This window comes from Mandrillus leucophaeus, unplaced genomic scaffold (assembly GCF_000951045.1).
Source record: "Mandrillus leucophaeus isolate KB7577 unplaced genomic scaffold, Mleu.le_1.0 Scaffold65, whole genome shotgun sequence".
Taxonomy (NCBI): domain Eukaryota; kingdom Metazoa; phylum Chordata; class Mammalia; order Primates; family Cercopithecidae; genus Mandrillus; species Mandrillus leucophaeus.
In genome coordinates this window covers 7,087,070-7,107,278 of record NW_012107030.1, presented here as the reverse complement: position 1 = coordinate 7,107,278, position 20,209 = coordinate 7,087,070, and the positions used below count along the sequence as shown (strand labels likewise).

At 37.9% G+C, this 20,209-nt stretch overlaps 1 protein-coding gene across 1 annotated transcript in view; it reads left to right on the top strand.

The window, feature by feature from the left end:
• The window catches only part of LOC105554606 (attractin-like protein 1), a 244,961-nt gene extending 226,296 nt beyond the window's left edge, over positions 1 to 18,665 (top strand). The window contains exon 4 of the mRNA XM_012001147.1: positions 14,298 to 18,665. Within this exon, the coding sequence (XP_011856537.1) occupies positions 14,298 to 14,419 (122 nt within the window). The 3' untranslated portion in view covers positions 14,420 to 18,665. The remainder of the gene's footprint in view (positions 1 to 14,297) is intronic.
• Positions 18,666 to 20,209: the final 1,544 nt, after the last annotated feature.

Sequence of the window (20,209 nt, the reverse complement as noted above, 5' to 3'; positions counted from 1 at the left end):
ACATCTGAATAGAGACAATGCTCAGAGTTGAAGTGTAAACCTCTTCAGGTCGGATCATAAGCCTCAGAACGTGTCATACATCCCATAAACTTCAGAACTAGCCATACATAAGCTTCAGAACTAGTCATACATCCCACGAAGAGCATCTTAACTGATACTGATCTGAACAGTTCAGTCCAACAGCCAGGCGATTCAGCCACCTACAATTCAACTGTTGGTTTTATTTGAATGAAAATCAAATTTGGGGTATAATTGGCTTAGCTAAAATATTCACCTGGGTCAATTTTGGTCACATAAGTGATTCTGCACAAAGATATAACCACATTTTATCTCAGGCATCTCACTCAACATTTTTAAAGATAGCGTTTTTTAAAATCTGCTACAAAGAGTGCATTAAATATACAACTAGGAGTCATACTGGTGGATGGTAAATGTGTGGGCATGAGCATTATGAGTTAATGTGTTTTTGTTCACTGACTTTTCATCTTTGCAGATTATTCTAACTCTCTAGAAGTAATGGGTAGCCCTTTGGCACTGTGGCTCACTGGCTCAGGGTCAGTATTTTTACTTCTCCATCCTCTTCTCAGTTAGCACTTGAACAAAGAAAGAAAAACAACTGGTCTGCTATTTCCAACTCCTGAAAGTGAAAGAGGGACAAAATATAATTAATTTAAATATGCAGTTATTCACAGAGGATTTGCTTTTGTTCTTATAATTAGGATCCCAATTTGTCAAATGCTTTAACAACAGTCTTACAGCCTTTTACTAAGGGAGGGGGAAGGGGTGAACATCCAGGTTAATTATAAGCCATATATTTGTCTTTTCAAGATTTGCTTTTACATTGCTTTAGGGCAAATGATAAATATCTTTGCAAATACAAATTGTAATCTTCATTTCTCCAATTTTAGTAAGTGAAAGTTGGGTTTAAGAGAATATGAAACTAAATCTGATTAAATTATACTTTTTGAAACCTGACAGTACCTTACTTCTGCTGCACTGCACTTTCTTAGATTTAATGCCTCTAAAGTATAATGATAACATAAGTTTCTTTTCTTTATTTAAAAATAAAATGATTACTCTAATTATGGGAACTCATGTACCATTGGGCTGAAAGTCAGAGACAGCTGGATGGTGAACTGGCCCCTTGCCCAGACCTCAGAGGAAGATTAATTTGAAAACTCTTTACAGAACACAGCCCAGAGCCTGCTGCTCAGAAGATCTTGCTTTAATCAGCCATTGATCATAAGAGATTCCCTTTATTGACCTGAAAGAAAGGTGTTTTCATCTTCATGCCAGCTAAGGCACTTACTGAAAGTAGGTACACGGCATCCAAAGTGAATATGCCTAATAAAGAGAATAAAGTTTTCCATCTCTCCCCACAAATGACATTCTGTAATGACATGTGCTAATAGTTTCTATCTCCATCCATCCCTTAACTCATCATGTTGCCATCCTATGGGGAACCTATGGTTAACAAGGGCCCCTTTCTGCAGATACACATGTCAAATGACCGAGGAAACATACCGGCAGGGATTGTGGAACCAGTCTATGAGAATTCTCTTTGTGTCTGAAAATACCATGGAGTGGATGCAGGGCAGTATTTACCCCCCTGAATATAACATCAGAAAGTTCCAGATCACTCTGAAGTCTGTTCTCTCTATGATTTACCTGCCTGTGGAGTTTGAAAGGTCCTCACTAGTGCTGACTCTGACACTTCTCAATCTATAGTAACTCAGAGGCCACTTTGATTGCTCCCAAAGGCAAAATGGGGCACCATGACACTTTTTTTCACTCAAAAGGGCCAGCATTTATGGGATATACTCAGTCAGATTCTCAAAATTGCTTCAGAGAATCCTCTGTTAGATTAAAGGAGGTCATTTAATCAAACAACTTTCCAAAAGTCCCTGTTTTGAATTACTGGAGAGCATGTGTACTCTCAGGGTCCCGGATCACTTAGCAGACATCAGAGGAAAGGTTTCAAGTCTGTTTTGAGAAATGTACTGTCCAAGTCTACTGCTTTTTCCTTTAGCAAAGGAGATTTATCAAGGATCAATTTGGCTACAGACATACCTGTTTTCGTTAAAATGCCTTTGGCCATTACATTATCTATAATAACTTTCAGTAAGGTCTAAGCAATTTATAATAATATTAATGGAAAAAAATCATGATTCTCTACAGCATTTTCCCTTCCTTTTCATCTGAATGGCTACAAGTGAGTGTTTGCATAATTTTTTCTAGTTTTTTTTTCTCCCATTTTGCCATGATCTAGTTTTATATGGAAGTCATAAATTTGTTCTACCAATGGAGTTTGTTAAAACAATATTTTGACTTTGCAGAGATCATTGTATATTTTCTATTTATTTTGATGTCAAACTTTTAAAAATATTGACTGCTAGGAACTTAAGAGAGCAGAAATATCACTTTGAAAAATACTAACATTCATTTTTTCTAGTTGATACCTTGTCTTTTAATATTCATTGTGGTATATCTGTGCTATGTGATATTATAAGCCTTGTATCTGTCTCCTATACTTTCCTATACCCTCACATAAATACTATGGAAAATTATATTATGTGCATCACTACCCAACACTTTAGCCTTGACTTAAATTGTAATATAATTTCTTATAAATAGGTATCTGAGCTTAAAAAAACAACAAATAAAAACACATTCCTGTTGGTTCTAACTTTGCACAGATCCCTTGAAAGAGATCAGAACTCATATGGAAGGTGAACTGATTCTTCCATTTGGCAAGCAATTCCTTCAGGAACTGAGTTACGCTTATGGTGGGACTTCCAATTAGAAAAGGAAATTTTAAAACAAACAAACAACCAGGCTGTTCAGAGATGGCTAGACACAAGATCAAGTCCCAGCCAGGTGTTTGACATTGCCCAGTCTCTTTACTCTTGTAATGTGAAACTTAGAGTCAGCTTCTTCACTAGTGGTTTTGGCATCATAGAAACGGCACCTAACCATAAATGCAAACCATAGCTGATACTACCAGTGCAGTTCTCATTCTTGTAGAACAATGTTCAGTCCTTCTCAAGTCATTAACTAACAAGACCAAATGCACATTTCTAGCCAGGGAGTCCTTGAGCCCATCCAATCCCCTGACTTCACAGCAATGCTGTGGCAGCGCACTCTGCTGCCGCCTGCAAGCACACATGGAGGGGAAGCCAGCAGGGATGGTCCTCGCCCATGGGCTGATGAAGAAAGGCAGCTGCAGTCATGAATTCGTAGAACCAGAAGTGACCTTAGCAGCCACCTACTCTAACTGCTTTCCAAGAGAAATTTCTCAAGAGACATGCTGAATTTCAAGTCAAGAACAGCTTGGAAGCCACAAACTAAGCTGGCTTACAGTTGCCATGGAATTTTGGGACTATTTGCTGCAAACAGAAACAAGATCCACAGGTTATAAGTAGCTACTGACCAGTGTTGTAGAGCTTGTGGACAATCTCATTCCTGGTTTCTCCTACCTCTCTTCATTTTCCTGTGTTCTTCACCATCAGCCCTCCTCTGGGTATTCTCCCTTTCTTACTCTATTCTTTCTACTAGGGAAGCCTCATCCACTCTAATGGCAGAGTGCTAGTTTTCCACCCAAGATTTGCACACACACCCCCGCCCCAGCTGAATGGTGGAGAGGTGTTGCCCGGCAGCAGTTCTTGCTAATGGCATGGAAACAAAGTGTTTTAGAGTGGGGGTACCTTTTCCACCTGCTCATCTTCTGCCTACCATGTAGATGCCAACGCTCAACACATTGGTGGATGCCCTGGATTAAGGATGACAGAAGTGTCATTGGTCTGAGACCCTAAATAATGCCATAGACCAGAGCTAAGCTGTGTTCCTCTCTATCCCCTTCCAGACAGCCTGCCACCAATCAGGAACACTTTACGTCATGAGAAACAAACTTCGATTTTGTTAAACCCTTGAGATTTCAGGCTTTAACTATTGCAACAGCTAGCATTCCCCGCCTATATAATTATAAAATCTTCAGATTCCATCTATGCTAATTACTCCCAATTCTGCGTCTCTGGCATAGATTTTATTCCTAAGCTTCACACCTACATATTCAAGTAGACAGGTCCACTATAATGACCTGCAGGTTACCAAATTCAGTATGTCTGAAGCCAAACAAATGATCCACTGCTTTCCCACACACCCTGGCCATTCCTGTTCCATCATATGCTTGTGAATACCAATTGTATGCACCCAGGTACTCAAGAGTGCCCTATTTTATCTCCCATAGTACTCTCTTCTAAATATCTATCCTGTCCATCACCTTTATCTCTCCTTATTGCCATATTCTTATCTGGTTTCAATAATAGTAGCCTCACCCCCTACTCCAGTCTGTCCTCCATGCTACACTGTCTCTTTGAAATGAAAATCTGATTATGCCTCTCTACTCCTTAAAATCCTTCCATGGCTCTTTCTGCCTTGCAGATTAAAAATAAAAGTCCTAGTGTAACACCTAAGGCCGCTTTATGGACCCTTTGCTGCTGACCTCCTGTCTTCTCTCTTACCATTCTCCCATCGTTCCGTTTACAACGTATGTCCCGAAGTTTCTCAAATATTCCTTCTCTCCATGCTGCTGATTTTGCAGTTTCCAGTATCCAGAACACACTACACCCCTCCTGCCAGTGTACTTCTTCCTCTTCATCATTCAAATCTCAGTTCAGAGATCATGTCTCTTGGGAATCGTCAACCTCCACATTCCCCTTAGAGATCACACCTCTATCTTTCTTTTCCTTGTGGCTTCTGCCTACTTCACAGAGTTGGTCTCTGCACCATTGTCAGCAAATCTAGGAGCTCTTGCATCTTTGCCCTAGTTTGATGTTCTTTGAGAACAGCCAGCTACAACACTGCCTGCAATATGCCCTCAATACGTGTTTCTCAATTTAACCTGTATTGTCACCCACTCCTAGCTGCATATCCTGATAAAATAATGCATATATAGTGCTGACGGTAATGCCTGGCTTATTGCAAGCATTCAGTTGATGTTAACAGAATCAATCATGGTTTTTTGTATTATTATCATTACTGTTTTTATTACTATCAGCAATTACTCAATGTTTTTGACCATAGCTGATTTCACATCTCTACTAAGTCTTGTTTTTCTTTTTCTTCTGTTTCACAATCACGTGGGAGACATTTGCACCAAAGTAGCGACTTCATTCTTCTGGCTGCAAATGAGCAGAGTGCAGGTCAAGGGATCTGGAGTCGTGGGTTCAGGTGCCACCACTGTCACCAGCTGTGTGGGCATGAACTAGTCATTTAACCGCTCCCTGCCTCATTTTGGCCATCTGTGACATCAGGACAAAAATAGCTTCCTGACCCACTTCAACAGAATAGTTTTGAGAAACAACCTAGATAATGAATGTAAAAGCATTTTGTAACTCTGAAAAATGATAAAAGTCCATTATTAGTAGTATTTCCAACGACATGAGCAATATTAGTATAAACAAATGCTTTCTCTGTTGAATGTTGTCATTCCTCTATTTTGCCATTATCACTTTCGGTTATTTTTGCATTTCCTAATGAATGGACAACACACGTAAGTCATGTATTTCCGCATGAGCAAATTCTCATTTTCATCATCCCAGGCATCACATAAATTCTGCTTTGAGGACTGTATACAGAATCACCTCATTGATGATGTTGCTGTAAATTGGCATTGTCTGTCTTTGAGTCTATCTTTCTAATAATTTTTTCCTTACACGGCGTTTCAACCCATGGTAGATATACTGATTTTTGCATGAATGAATGCTTTTACAGATACAGGCAAAATCTTTGAGTGCCTAGAGTTTTGTCTACTATTTCCTATTTGACTTCAAGCTTCTCACTTGATGTTAATGAGAATGATGATGATGATGATGAAGATTGACATTTTTGAACTCTTATATACCAGGCATTTTTAAGCCCTTTTACATTTAATCCTCACAATGACTTGGTCAAAAGAATTCATGTGCTAGATCCACTATAATGTAAACTCCAAGAGGTACAGAATCTTTCATATATCATCGGTTTTTTTCACTGATAAATCCTTGGGGACTAAAGCAGTGCCTGGCATATAGCAGGTGCTCAGGAAACACTTGTTGAGTGAAGTTACTTGCTTCTCAAATGATTTTTTAATCTTCAAGTCTTTGGAGTTTTCTGAGCATTTATAGTTTGACTGTGATTGCTTATTAGTAGTAACAGATTATTATTGAAATTATTAACTAAATTTATATAATACATTATAGTTTATAAAACACTTTCACATACATAACCTCACTTAAAGCAGCCAACGACATTTTTCCACTAGAAACACTGAAATACAATGTCTCTACCAAATGAAAAATAAAACATAGCCATTATTACAATACCACCATCATTCCATTTCTTCAATGAGCAGTAAGCATTTAAATTAAGAATGACTAGGGTTTACAATAAGGATTGTCAAGTATCAGAATTGTTGGGTTTTTTTTTAATTAAAAGAAGAAAATACTGGAAAATATTTCTCCACTTGGCTTAGAAAGAAGGAATTTCCATTTGAGTTTCAAATTTACTTAACCATCTGGAAAGGTAGCTGCAAGTCTGATTCTGGTAAGTATTTGTGTCTCCAAAATCAATGGCAACAAAATGTTTTAAATAAACCAAGTAAAGTTTTGAGTATGTCATTAGAAAATAGAACTGATGAGATCACTTGCCAAGAACAGTGAGGATTTGCATTAAAAACAATGATTTGAGACAGTCATGGTCATGATTTACTCAGCACATTCTACCCAATGAGAGAGCAATTCGTATCAAAGTGAGGGAGTGCTCAGCAATGTTATAGAAAGTGTTGGATAAGGTGTCTGTGGTGCTAGAGTAGGATAACATTTTCTATAACTTGAACAGTGTGTCTTTAAATGAAATTGTAAAATATTATGATATGTTAAAGGCCAAGCAAAATTTTATAACCAGAATACAATGATCATTTATATTTAAACATTGGCATCTGTAGTTGTCACTGGTTTTTAGTAGGTGAGGGGAAATAGCTCTTCAAATGATCAGACAAGTTTGACTAGAGCATTTGTCATTCCAGTGTCTTCGGCACTTGAAGTTTTTCCATTTTTGTTCGACAATGTAACCTTTGGAGTTTTGCCTAATAATGACTTCACTTGTGCTGGCCTTCCAACAGATAAATGAAAATGGAAATGCATATTTTCTAATTATGCATCCAGCCTTAGTTGCATATTGGCGAGGGTGGCCACACTGAATGTTAAATTAAGTCTGCACAATAGTTAGAGTCTATGTAACATCAAAGTTTCCCAAAGTCACTTTCTTAATCATGTGAAGGATAGCCAAGACTCTGATCAGTAGTATGCAGCTATATACGATCAGAGGAAAAACATTTAAACATCCCAGCATGGTATTTCCATTTAAATCTGATTACAGTGAAATAAAACTGTAGCCATTAAAGGTTTAGAAGAACTACAAATACAAGCAGTAAAAGAAGACAGATAGTAAATGAGGTAGTAAAACATTTCGGCAGGGCAAACAGTTTATAGCACTCATTCAGTCGTCCTGAAGCAGACTGTACAATTCACTACAGACCCGGCACCATTCCCTGAACTCCACTTAAACCTACAATTAACCTTTCACGCCTAATGAAGCTGTTTTCCTGGAAAATTAAAATATATAGTGGTGCCTGCTTTTACACAGACTTCGGAGGAGAGCATTTCAAAATGAATGACTTTTCTGAGGCTTTTGTTCAAATGTAAAATGGAAGTGCTCTGTTTGTATATAAAGCAGGAATGTTCTTTCCAAGGCAATTTCATTTGATGTGCAGTATTTTATTACTGTACTTATTAATTGTTCTGCATAATTGTAAAAAACACACATCAGTAATTTTATGATTAGATTGTTACTGCTGAAGTCTACTATTACCATTTCACTTCCATTAGGGAAAACTAGAGTTTTGCTAACAATAACTAAATTCCTGATGTTTCTCCTTGGTGGTTTTCATTGCAAATTTAGTGGTTTAAAAAGACATGTTTACCATTTAATTATTTAGCTGTTATTTACATTGCTGTCTCTTCGGGTCATGTTTTCACATGTTTAAAGATAAATAAGATTCTTAAATTTCAGAAGTCATATATTGTTTTTTCCTAAGGTTGCAAGTGCAGGTCTGATTTTGGTGTATGTTCTACTTATTTACAAAATAGCTGTGGGGTCCTCCCACATTCATTTCAGCATTATCCACAATAGTCGAGATATAGAAGCAGCTATATGTCCATCAGCGGATAAAGGGAAAAAATAAATAAAGAGAATGTGGTCTTTATAAACAATGGAATATTATACAGCCTTAAAAAGAAGGAAATTCCATCATTTGCAACACATGAATGGAACTGGAGCATATTACGTTAAGTGAAATAAGCCAGGTACAGAAAGACAAATACTGTATGACTTCACTTATATGTAGAATCTAACAAAGGTGATCTCAGAAATTCAGAGTAGGAAGCTAATTACCAGAGGCTAGGGGAAGGGGGAGGGATGGTGAAAGGGAAGGTGTTGATCTAAGGGTACAAACTCCAGGTAGACTGGAGGAGTAAGTTTTAATGATCTGTTGCACTACATGGTGACCACAGTTAATAACAATGTATTATATATTTCAAAACTACTAAAAGAATAGATTTTTAACATTCTCACCACACAAAAAGATGGTAAGTTGGAGAGGTGATGGATATGTTGATTAGCTTGATTGCATCTTTCCAAAACGTATACATAGGTCAAAACACCACATTGTATCACATAAATATCCACAATTATTTGTCAATTAAAAATAAGCTTTAAAACTAGCTGTGGTAACTCTTGGCATCCAGCCCAGGGACCACTGAGTTGTGCCCATTTTCTGAGGGAAATTACTATGGTCCTGAAGGAGCCTGCTTCCTTTAGGGCTTGTCCTGCCCTGGGTGAACAAGAGCAGCCACTGAAGCTACTCTCTGTTAACAAGGACCAGTTTGAAACACCAAGAGACCATGGATAATGGAACAGGAAACAGAGGGATGGTATGTTCCTTCCTATGTGGTTTATACTTCCTATTTTAATCATCTAAATGTCATAGTGTCTAGTGTTTAAGCACTAAAAGTACAAAAAGGTAAAGCTGATAATAACTATTGAAACCCCAGCATTTTTTTAAATCTACTGATATATTTTTATGTAAATCCTGCTAGCCTGCAGCATCTGTGCATCATCTTTACATGGTAAATGAAATTCCTTTAGACCACCAGTCTAAAATAATGAATTGTTCCCCCAGTTAATTGTATTGCTTTGATAACACGGAACTGTGCTAGGCCTAGAGAACACAGTAAGTGAATTTCATCAGATGATTTGTGTGACGTTTTGAAAAATGATCTTCTGGAGTGACCTGATTTTAATGGAACTCTAGCGGCATGCAGCATGGGCCGCTGCCCAGCATCCGACTAGGAGGAAGCACTTCCTCCTATGGCACAAGGAGTGCGGGATCATCCCCAGAGGACCTCTCACTGGGAAAAATTCTCAGGAAAGACAAGAGAAAGTGTGTGCCGAAAATGGCAACACAAAGAACCTATTGATAGGTTGCTTTTCTTTTATTGATACATATCTTTTTTAAAACCCAGAAAAGATCGCAGACGACCCCTTCACTGCCAGTGTGAAAATAAACCAAAACCAAGCAAATGAAAATAAGCAAAAGCTGTGTATTCTGAGCTTGCTATAGCAAGAGAGTCAACCACTTTCACTTGTGTTTTGGTGGAGACTCAAAGACAGGCAGGAGTGGGAAAGCTTTATCGTGAAAAAAGGGAAGCTTCAGGTGTGTCGTGATTAGAGGCTGTTGGCTTGTGGGAGCTGTAGACAGGCTAACTAGAAGTGGGGCATCCTACGTGGTTAGGGGTACATATTTGGCTTCCTCTGGCTGGAAGTGAGGACACAAATTAGGGAAGCTGTTATTTATTAATCAAGTCCTGGCCATTTGGAGCCATTCATGACAGGGATTACAGTCTAACTTCGTGAGTTATTACTAGAGATAGCAGTCTGACTTCTTACAAGTCGACATAGCAAGCTGGCTTCCTGGGCTGGTTATTGCAGATCATAGCTTGGTTTCCTGAGCAGGTTGCTGCAAGTTGTGGGTCAGAATTCTATTTATACATGGTCTGGGCATTATCTATATGTTCGGTCTCTTACCAGAATATAACCGCTACATTTAGGGGATGGGGGAGGTAATACTGTCTTTGTAAAAAAGCTATTGACTTGACTTTTCTTTTTATCAATTAAGAAAATTAGATTCCCTACAATAACAAAGTGTGCTGAAAGGCAATGACAGAGATTACTTTCTTTCTCTCTCTCTCTCTCTTTTTAGTGAGTCTTCCATACACACTATCGAATTCAATAAGATGGGGCTTTGTCTCTTTTTTTTCATTCTTGTATCTAGCTTCTCTTGTAGGTTGAACAAGAACATAGCAACTTCTGATTTTGTTTTTAAGGTTCACCTTATATTTAACATGAAGAAATGTGAAAGTGGTAATAACTTGATATTTAAGGCATACACACATATAAATGCAGTTATTATGATTATTATCCTATTCATAATTAAATTACAAGATTTATAAAGAAGAATAACTCATGATGGGCCACAAGCAGTGGGGTCCAGTAAAGGACCTAAGCCAAATGAAACGTCGTTTGGCCCATCAAATGGGCAGACAAGACTTTGGGCAAGTGGTCCTGAGTGTTCTCTGTGAGTGCACCATGGTGAACACTTAAGTATCTCTGCCTAGAGAAGTGCAAATCTTTCTACATACACATTGCCATTTACACGGATCTGAAAATGCAGTTGTTACATTTTCATAAGAAATGACAAAAAGCTGTCAAATTAAAAATAAGTATGATTTGCAATTTTATTTGTAAATTAAGAACTGAAATATGATTTACGATTTTCAACTGAATGTGTTTCCAAGTTTCAGAATCATTAGTAAACCCAGGACATGTTGTGAGAGACGCTGCTTCAATTAGGTTCTGGACTTCATGAAATACAGCGATACAGTGGCAGTTTTGAATTAGCATAGAATTTCCTGTTTTGGCAACTCAAACTGTTTACTCCTCTCCTGATGATATATCTTCTGTAACGAAAACATTTGCATTCACATGTAAACGGAAAGTATTATTTTTTCAGAGCTTATTTGGACTACATCATGCAGTAGTTTAATGAATAACATGATTTCATACTTGGATGTTGTGATCATTGAAATTAGTGTAAGTAGTCTCTGTCCACATTAAAGGAGACATATATTATTTGTCATGCTTGGCTGTCTCTGGATTAGTTGGTGCCAGGAATAAAATAGCAGGAAGTTGTAAATAATGACAGAAGTATGCCAGAAGATCAGCGGAAACTTATGGTCAGCTTGAACTCTTAGTTAGCACCACCACAATCTGTGATTTTAAAAATAACAACAAGGTCCTTCGGCTCCGTTAATTAAACAAATAATGAAATAATTATTAACTACCGCAGAATAAGTGTTTAAAACATCTATGTTAGACTCTTCAGAAGTTCCCATGTGCTCTTCAAAGGTCAAGAAAACAGTTTTTATTTAAACTTTGAACTTGTAGTAACTCTAAAAAATTCAGGATGATATTTAATATCCTGAAAGAGCAAATTACCGAAGAGCAACCCTTACCAGGTGAATCTGTAAATTTATCAGGTTAGCCAGTGCTTATTGTAATTTTGTAATTTCTTTCCTTGCTAACACCATAAATTTCTCCTTCTCCACAAATCTCTTCTCTTCTGTTTTCAAATGTACCCAAGGCTCCCTTTTCCTTTAAATAATACACTTACATAATCCCATGCATCCACATGTATTCCATCTGACACTGCTACTTCCGTTATGTAGATAAGCTTACTTATCTCTTCCCATTGCTGAGCATCTTAAACATGGAACTTACGCCTGCTGGCCACACTTTCCGTCACTCCATTCCTTGCTTAACTTTCAGGCTTCTATCCTCAGTTAGATACAGAAATGACTCAAAGATCACCAGAATCTTCTCTGAGGAAGTCTAATGGCCTTTGCCATAGGCCTTACCCTGCTGGCCTGTTTGCCACTTTTTACAGACTCCTTGGGCTTGGCCCTCCCTTGACTCCCACAACACTGCATTAGGCTAGTTTGCTTTCCTCTTACCGTGCCCACGTCCCTTTACTGGCATTTCTTTCTGTCCATCAATCTCTGAATTCTGTTCCTGCCAGGAAATATGCGACTCTTACCTAGAATTAACCAACCCACAGGAACAAAATAATTCAATGATATTCTATGTAGGATAAGATCTGAAAATGATCTTCCTCTAAGAGTAACATGTGGAGAAGAGGTCAGCTCAATTCAAAATCAGGTCTTGAAGATCTTGGAGAAAGGAAAATGAGCCAAAAGTCCTTTTGTGGCCTTTTCTTAAGCAAGGCCAAACAGTCTGGCCTCATGGTTTAGTATGGTGATTTGATACATTTGGTTTTACTCAAGAATTACATGGGACTCAACATATATGAAAATGATTCATATGTAGCTATGATAAGCCAAATTATGTGGTTGAGCCATTGCTTCCATAAATTTAAATATAAATTTACTGTCCCTGAGCATCTTACCAAGTGTTCCTGTCCATCATTGGACAAACAATGTAACAAAGCAGATCAACATAATTAAACAATATACTTTTTAAATTACCTGTGATAGCTACAGCTCTGCCTTTGTGGTCACTTTCTGTTAATAATACTCAAGGTCCGTTTCTAATACTTAAGACACGTGTCAGCTACATGTCAAGTGAGCTTTCTTCCATGTCCGTTTGTACATAGCATAACTCTATCCATGGAATGCTTTTATACTTTTTAAAACAGTTTGTGAGAATGAAAAGACAAGCCATAGACTGGGAGAAAATATTTACAAAACACATATCTGGTAAAGAACTGTTATCCAAAATCTTCAAAGAACTCTTAAAACTCAACAGAAAGAAAACAAACAACCCAATGAAAAACAGGCAAAAGATCTGAACAGGCACCTCACTACAGAAGATATACATTTGGCAAAGAAATATATCAAGAGTTGCTCAGCATCATATGTCATTAGGGAACTGCAAATTTAAACAGCTGTAAGATACTGCCACACACCTATTAGAACGGCTAACCCCGAAAACACTGACAACAACAAATGCTGGTAAGGTTGTGAAGCAATAAAAACTCATTCACTGCTGGTGGAAATACACAATGGCACAGCCACTGTGAAATACAGTTTGGCAATGTTTTTTTTACTAAACGAAAACATAAGCTTACCATATTATCCAGCAATCAGGCTCCTAGGTACTTATGAGTTGAAATGTTATGTTCACATAAAAACCTGCACACAGATGTTTTTAACAGCTTTATTCACAATTACCAAAAATTGGAAGCAAGGACAATCAAGATGTCCTTCAGTAGGGAGTGCATAAACAAACTGTGGCACATCCGCACAATGGAATATAATTCAGCAATAAAAGGAAATGAGTTATCAAACCAAAAAAAGAGAGATGGAGCTATGTTAAATACATATTTGTAAGTGAAAGGAGACCATCTGAAAGGCTATGTACTGTGTGATTCCAACCATACAACATTCTGGAAAAGGCTAAACTACAGAGACATTAAAGAAAGATCAGTGATTGCCAGAGACTTGGGAAAAGAGAAGAATAAATTGGTGAAGTGCCGGGGGTATTTTAGGGCAGTGAAACTATTTTGTATGATACTTTAATGGTGGATACCCTGCATTATGCAGTTGTCAAAACCAACAGAACTATGCAACAGAAAGAGTAAACCGTAATTTAAGTGATGGACGTTAGTTGGTAATTTTATCTCAATATTGGTTCAATTTTTCTGTAAACCTAAAACTGCTTGAAATATTTTTAAAAATCTTAACATGACTAGTTTTGTTCCAAAAAAAAAATAGTAACATTGAAAATTTCTAGTACCTCCACAGCAAACTTGTGTTCAGACATAGAGAGGAAGGCTTAGGGTCCTATGCACAACTAGATGTGATAATTTGTCAAACACTGATTTGACTGTTCCAAGTCAGAGTCAGTTAACTTTCTTAGACCTTTGTTCTTCTTCCTTCGTGCAGTTCACATGCCCAAGTCAAGAAACATTTTAGGTGAAGGGCAAACTACTTGAAAACTTCCAGTAACAGCCAAACGTGTGATGACTAAATGAAAAGCACTAACAAACGGGGTCCTTCACCACCACTGTTGCCATCCCAGAAATGTCTAAGCAAGCATTTAAATGCTTTTCTCTTTTCTTCCAGGCCTTGCAATTGCCAGTGCCCTAATAGATATTTCACAACAGAAAGCTTCAGATAGTAAAGATAAGACTTCTGGAGTCCGGAATCGAAAACACCTTTCAACACGTCAAGGAACTTGTGTCTGAGAAATGGAAACCGCTCCTGTATATTCTGTACTGTTTTACTCTGGGCTTCTGTTAAAGCTGTTCTATGGCCTCGGATTTTATGGAAGCAAATCTCTGTATCATCCCGAGCCTGAGTACAGTTTCCTTCCAAATGGGCAGTGACCCAGGTGGCCAAAGAATGTTCATGAGTTTTATAAAAGTATTGATGGTCACAGGCGATAAAGTCCGTTTTTACCACTATCTTAGGCTTATTATAGCTAACATTAAACTACTCTGGAAAAAGATGTATATTGTTTCTTAATGAAGATGAAAAATATGTAATTCATATAAATCAACTGTTTATATCCCAAGACTTTAAAGAAAGACATTTTTTAATGCCTGAATGATGAGAATTGTACAGTTTTTGCCTCATAAGCCAACTTGAATCACCTGTATATGAATAGGGAATGAATACATTGCAATGGCTTTAAATGCTCTTTTATCTCGTTGTAAATGTGAAGGCCAGATTTTGATGTAGTAGGATGTAGGTAATGTATTTAAATATTTCACATGACCATATCATGTCCAAACTCAGTCTGAGAATGTGACCGCTTTCCATCTCACTGGAATGCAGATCAGAATGAGTTCAACTCATTCTGTGCAACTTCACAGGAGGTTTATTAGAATGCTCAGTGTAGAGGACATTCCTGTCATCCATGCCAACTGCCTAACTCATTATCAGAGCTGATAGAGCATGGAAAAGCCTGTCCAGCAGTCAGTTGTTCCCCTCCTTCCAAAAACAGCCTCCAGTGCCACGACCTGAAGAGAGCCGAAATGGTTATTTTACAGCATACAAGCTTCTGCTCCAGTATGATAATTTTTAGTTGCCTAAGAATCATTGGATCAGACCTAAATGATCCATCTGCGTTTTTATAAGAATGGATCTTTCTTTGCCCTTCCTCTCCTAGCTGCTAGATTTTAACTACCTTTTACAAATGTTACAAAATGTATTTTAGAGGCAACGTCTCTCAAGATGACCTGAGTTCCTTCCTGCCAACTGTTCCACTTAGAATACAAGTAGAGAAGAGCACTGGCTGGCAAGCATCAACAGAGTCTTCTTCCTAACATGAGCCCATCCCTGACATGAGAAAAAATCTGTGGTTTAGAAAATATGATCATGGTTGCCCACAGTCAGCATACTCTTAATGACTCAAAATTCTGAATTATGGCAGAAAGGAAAAATAAAATAGACTTCACATTAGAACATAAAATCATTTACATCCTAATACTGACCACAGTTCACTAAAGCTCAGTAGCATTAACAGATGTAGTTTGGAATTGCACTTTCCTAACTTCAGGGTGATGACAAGATATGTATAACAGTGACAGAAATCTCCAAAGCTGCTGTATATGATATAGCTTTGTTAAATATGAAGGTCATTTAAATACAATTGATGTTTAGTACTATATATGTACTTTTCACATTCTTTGGATTTCTGAAAGGTAATGACACCTTACTGTTTACAGCTAATGCATAGTTACTTGCATGCCATGGTTGTACAGTAGCAGACTACGACCCTATCATGATATTAAATGTTTATTTCATAATGCCATCTATACATAGCTTAATTTGATGAGGATTGAATGTAATATATAACAGGAATGATTATACAATATGTAGTTGCATCTTATATAAGATTGCTAGGTTGCATCTTACCATGACTATGTCATTATTTTGATAATTAGGCATTTATGAATTATAGTATATATTCCTCATGTTGGCATGATAATTTTGCTATTTTCCATGCATTAAAAATAAGACAAATTCTTAGAGTAATTTAGTAATTTTATCTATAATCTGTGGGGGTTTTGGAGGGGGAGGCCACTGGTTGTTTCTACTTCCCTGTGATATTTTCTCTCTCACTAAAGGAATGAGCTAAGTTTGTAAATGTCTCCTAAAAACAATCAAGTAATTTTATTAGCTTCTTTTGGACCCTTTAAATGTTGACTTCTCCCATTAAAAAATAAATTGATATAACTAGTGATTACAAAGATATAATCATTTTATAAAAGTGATGGCCCAATGTATTTAATTCTCTAACAATTGTCACAAGAGAAAGCGTATGTAATAAAAATATAAAAACATACAGATTTAGATGTAAAATCTGTATCAGCTATATTTTTAGGGAGGCTAAGCAGATGGTATTACTGTGGAAGAATTATCAAGTTTTATTCACCTCAAATCCCACTGGGTTCTTAAAACTTGAAAATTCAAATTGTAGAGGATTATGAGACACAATGCAATGTTAACTTAAAGTCATACTATACCTTTCTGGGCCAAATATTGCTAACTCTGTGGCTAATTATGCAATTAGTTCTCAACTTATCAAAGCTTTTTACTGGCAATAAATTCTTTGCCCTCAGGTGAAGTGGATTGAAAAGACATCAAGGATCAAGGATAATCACTTTGAGTCTGTGTCTTGGTTTTTCCCCCTACATTCCAGACAGTTTAAATTTGGATGTTTTCATTTTGTTTTTTAAATAAAACCACACAAATATGCAGATACTTTCCCAGAATTTCTCAGTTAAATGGCTGATTCTCTTGAAAACTAACCTTAATGGAATTGTAAACATTTCAGTTTAGAATGACTTTGAAAAATTCCTTAGATTTTAGGACGTTTTATTCTACCAAATATGAAAAAAAAAATTGGTTAAATACAGTGGAGTTTTAAAAATTAACCTGAGGATTCTATTTGAACTAGAAAATTCCTATTGGAAAAGAATTTGCACATACAGATTCAGCTAATAAATTTTAAGAGGATTAGGATTCTCATAATTGCTTTAAATGAAAATGCATTTTAGTGATACACAGAGATGCCATATACTATAGTGTTATGTTCAATAGGAAAACTTCAAATAGGACATGTTTAAAAAGGTAATTGATCCTTGCTTTACTTCCCAACATCTCATTTTCTTTTGGCTGCAGTAAGATAGAGGTGACTATGGCTGCAGTTTATGGCATAAGGTCATTTAGGGTGCACACTGGCACATAGGCTGGAAAACAGGCACTGGACCCAGCTTTCAGGTGTGTGGTGCTGGGTGCGTTTCACCTTTGAAACTCAGGCTTCCATCTGTAAAGGGCGGCAATGGTGCCCACCTTTCGAGGCATTGCGAGGCTAGATGGTAACACAAAAAAGTTCCCACACTGGGACCTTGATGCAGCATAGCTGGCATTAACAACCGTGGGGACACTGGGCCACTCTTTTTCTACCAGTTGTTTTATGAATCCACCTATTAGTTTTCATCCATCTTTTCATCATAGGTAAAGGTCAATCAGGTTTTTCAAAAAGACTCCCTGAATAACTTAAGTTCCTGTATTTCTAAGATACAGGGATTTCTACGAAACGAATTTGACATTTGGTCAATAAAGACTTAAACTCTTCTTAAATCTCTACAGTTTTAGGAGAGTATTTCATAAAATTACTGACTGATGACATTGAGACAAGAGCATCAATGGTCACCTTTCACATACAAATTAGGCAAGACAGGGTCAGTGCTTACATTTTGTGGTTATACATGATACATCTTTTTTCAGTGAAGATAAAACTATGATTTGAAAGGTGTCTTATATTTAAAAAAGATTTTAAAATCTTTTTTTAAAAATCTTTTTTAAAAAAAGCTGATCAAAGGAACTATTTCTACCCGCCTATGCTCTTTTTAAATGTCAAGTTTCAAAACCCATTTTTCATACACTAGGGTGAGTTTGAAATTTACCTGATTACAGGAATTGCTTGGGTTCAGGCAGATTCCCACTTTCACCTCTAGAGATTTAGATTCAGAAACACTGGGGTAGGCCCTGGAGAGCAGTACTCTTAATAAGCTCCTCAGTGCTTCTTACCATTAGGCAAATTAGGGAAACGGCATTGGGTCAAAGTGCTGCCTTTATCGACCATTAGAGGGAGTTCTTTAAATAACGAAGTTATTGCTCTAATTCAAAATGCGTTAAAGAATTTTCCAAGGAATACAAGCCATCTGGTTGGTGTTACAGCAGTGTTTTCATTAGAATGTACATTTAACATTTTAGTTTTATCAAAATTTTTTGAAATTAAGAATTAGAACCAGAACTCCTATCAGTATATATGTACGCCGGTGTGCATGCCAGGGTTAAAAACAGATTGTGTAAAAGTTCAAGCCCATTTTAGAAAGCCAACATTTTATATTATAATGTGCTGTTAATCAGGACTTTATTGAAATAAAAACATTGGCTCTTCCAACCCCCACTGCCAAATGCAGTTTTGTTTTGTTTTTGGTTTTTTTTCTCTTTTAATCCTTTCATGGTCGCACAGGAAAAAGCACTCTGAGAACTTGAAAAAGCCTCTCTCCATCGAAGAGGTGATCATAAAATTTGTTACTGAATTTTGACATTCAAAATACATTTTCCCCTCTTTTCCTCTTCACCAGATTTGCACTGACCTTTCCTGCATGTTCTCTGTGAAGGGCGTGCTGAGCACTTGGAATGTTCCTGAGAATTAAAGGCAAAACTCACAAGGCCTAGCAGCTGAGATTCTAGCTATAACGAGGGTCTACGCCACAGGACATGTGTTATTGAAATTGCTCTTACTTAGAGTAAAAGTCAGCTATCTGAGACAAGGGCAGCTCTGGCATAGCTGAGTCTTCTGGGGAAAGCCTGCACGTTCTCTGGCAAGCTCTGGGCTTGGTCCCCATGTGGCCAGTTGGGGCCCAGCCTTCTCTCAGTGGCATGGCTCTGCCAGGCCTCCGTCAGGTCTCACCGAGAAGGAGAAAACCAAGGAGGATCTAAACTTCTCTCTTCTCTCCAGCCCCCTTCCCCCACAGCACCTGGGCCCAGCACGTGGGATACTTCCTGGGCTCAGGGCCTCAAATAGGCTCTGCCAAGAACCTGACCTGAGCCCTAACCCTGAAGCTGGCTCCGCCTGTGCTCCAGGACATGGAATGGTGGTCTCCTCCCCATCCCACCTCCAAGAGGCCAGGCCAGGAAGGGGCTGGGAAGAAGAGGACCACCGAACCTTGAGAAACACGCCCAGCCTGGCTGCCGTCTCCCAGGAACATCCGAGAAGAAAGCAGCTTTTGGAGGGTCCTGGATGAAGATGCGCCCAAAGTAGGTAGGGTGATGGGTGGACTCTGGCAACAGAGAGCAGCAGCTGCTCTGTGAACACGTAAGCCTCACTCTCCTTTTCAGCTTTATGATGGTGGCTCAGTGGTTATAACGAGATTCGGAGAGTTGAGCTTAAAACTGACTTTTCTCTGGCCTTAAAGGATTTGCTCAGAGAAATCACCTGTGAGTGGCGGGTGTGTGTGATAGGCGTTCTTTCAGCTCCAACCTATAACCCTTTTGGTAAACACACAATTCCCTCTCCGGATTCTTACATGCTTCCTCAATTGTTTAGAATCAGGGTACCTGGCATGGCCATGGCAGCCAAGATAGTATCAAGCTTTACTTTCTCCAGCCCTACTATGAAAACAGCTAGTATTTTTTTGTTTTCCAAATATGAAACAACAGTATAATTTTAAATGAGCTTCTGTAAACTACACCCCCACCCCACCCTCACTCCCATTCCAACCTTCTCACTCTTCAGGGATTAGGTGCAGAGTAGTTTTAGTTGAACAAGAAACCAAACCCTTGAAAGACCGTTCACAGGAACACTGTATTCTTCTCACCCTCAAAAGCTTTAACCTATGTTATTTTTGGCAGAAGTGGTACTTTCTGGTTATTTTTGGCAGAAGTGGTATCTGGCCTAAGTGATATTTTCGCTCAGGGAAGATGGTTGTTTAAACATAAGTTTCTTTAACCTG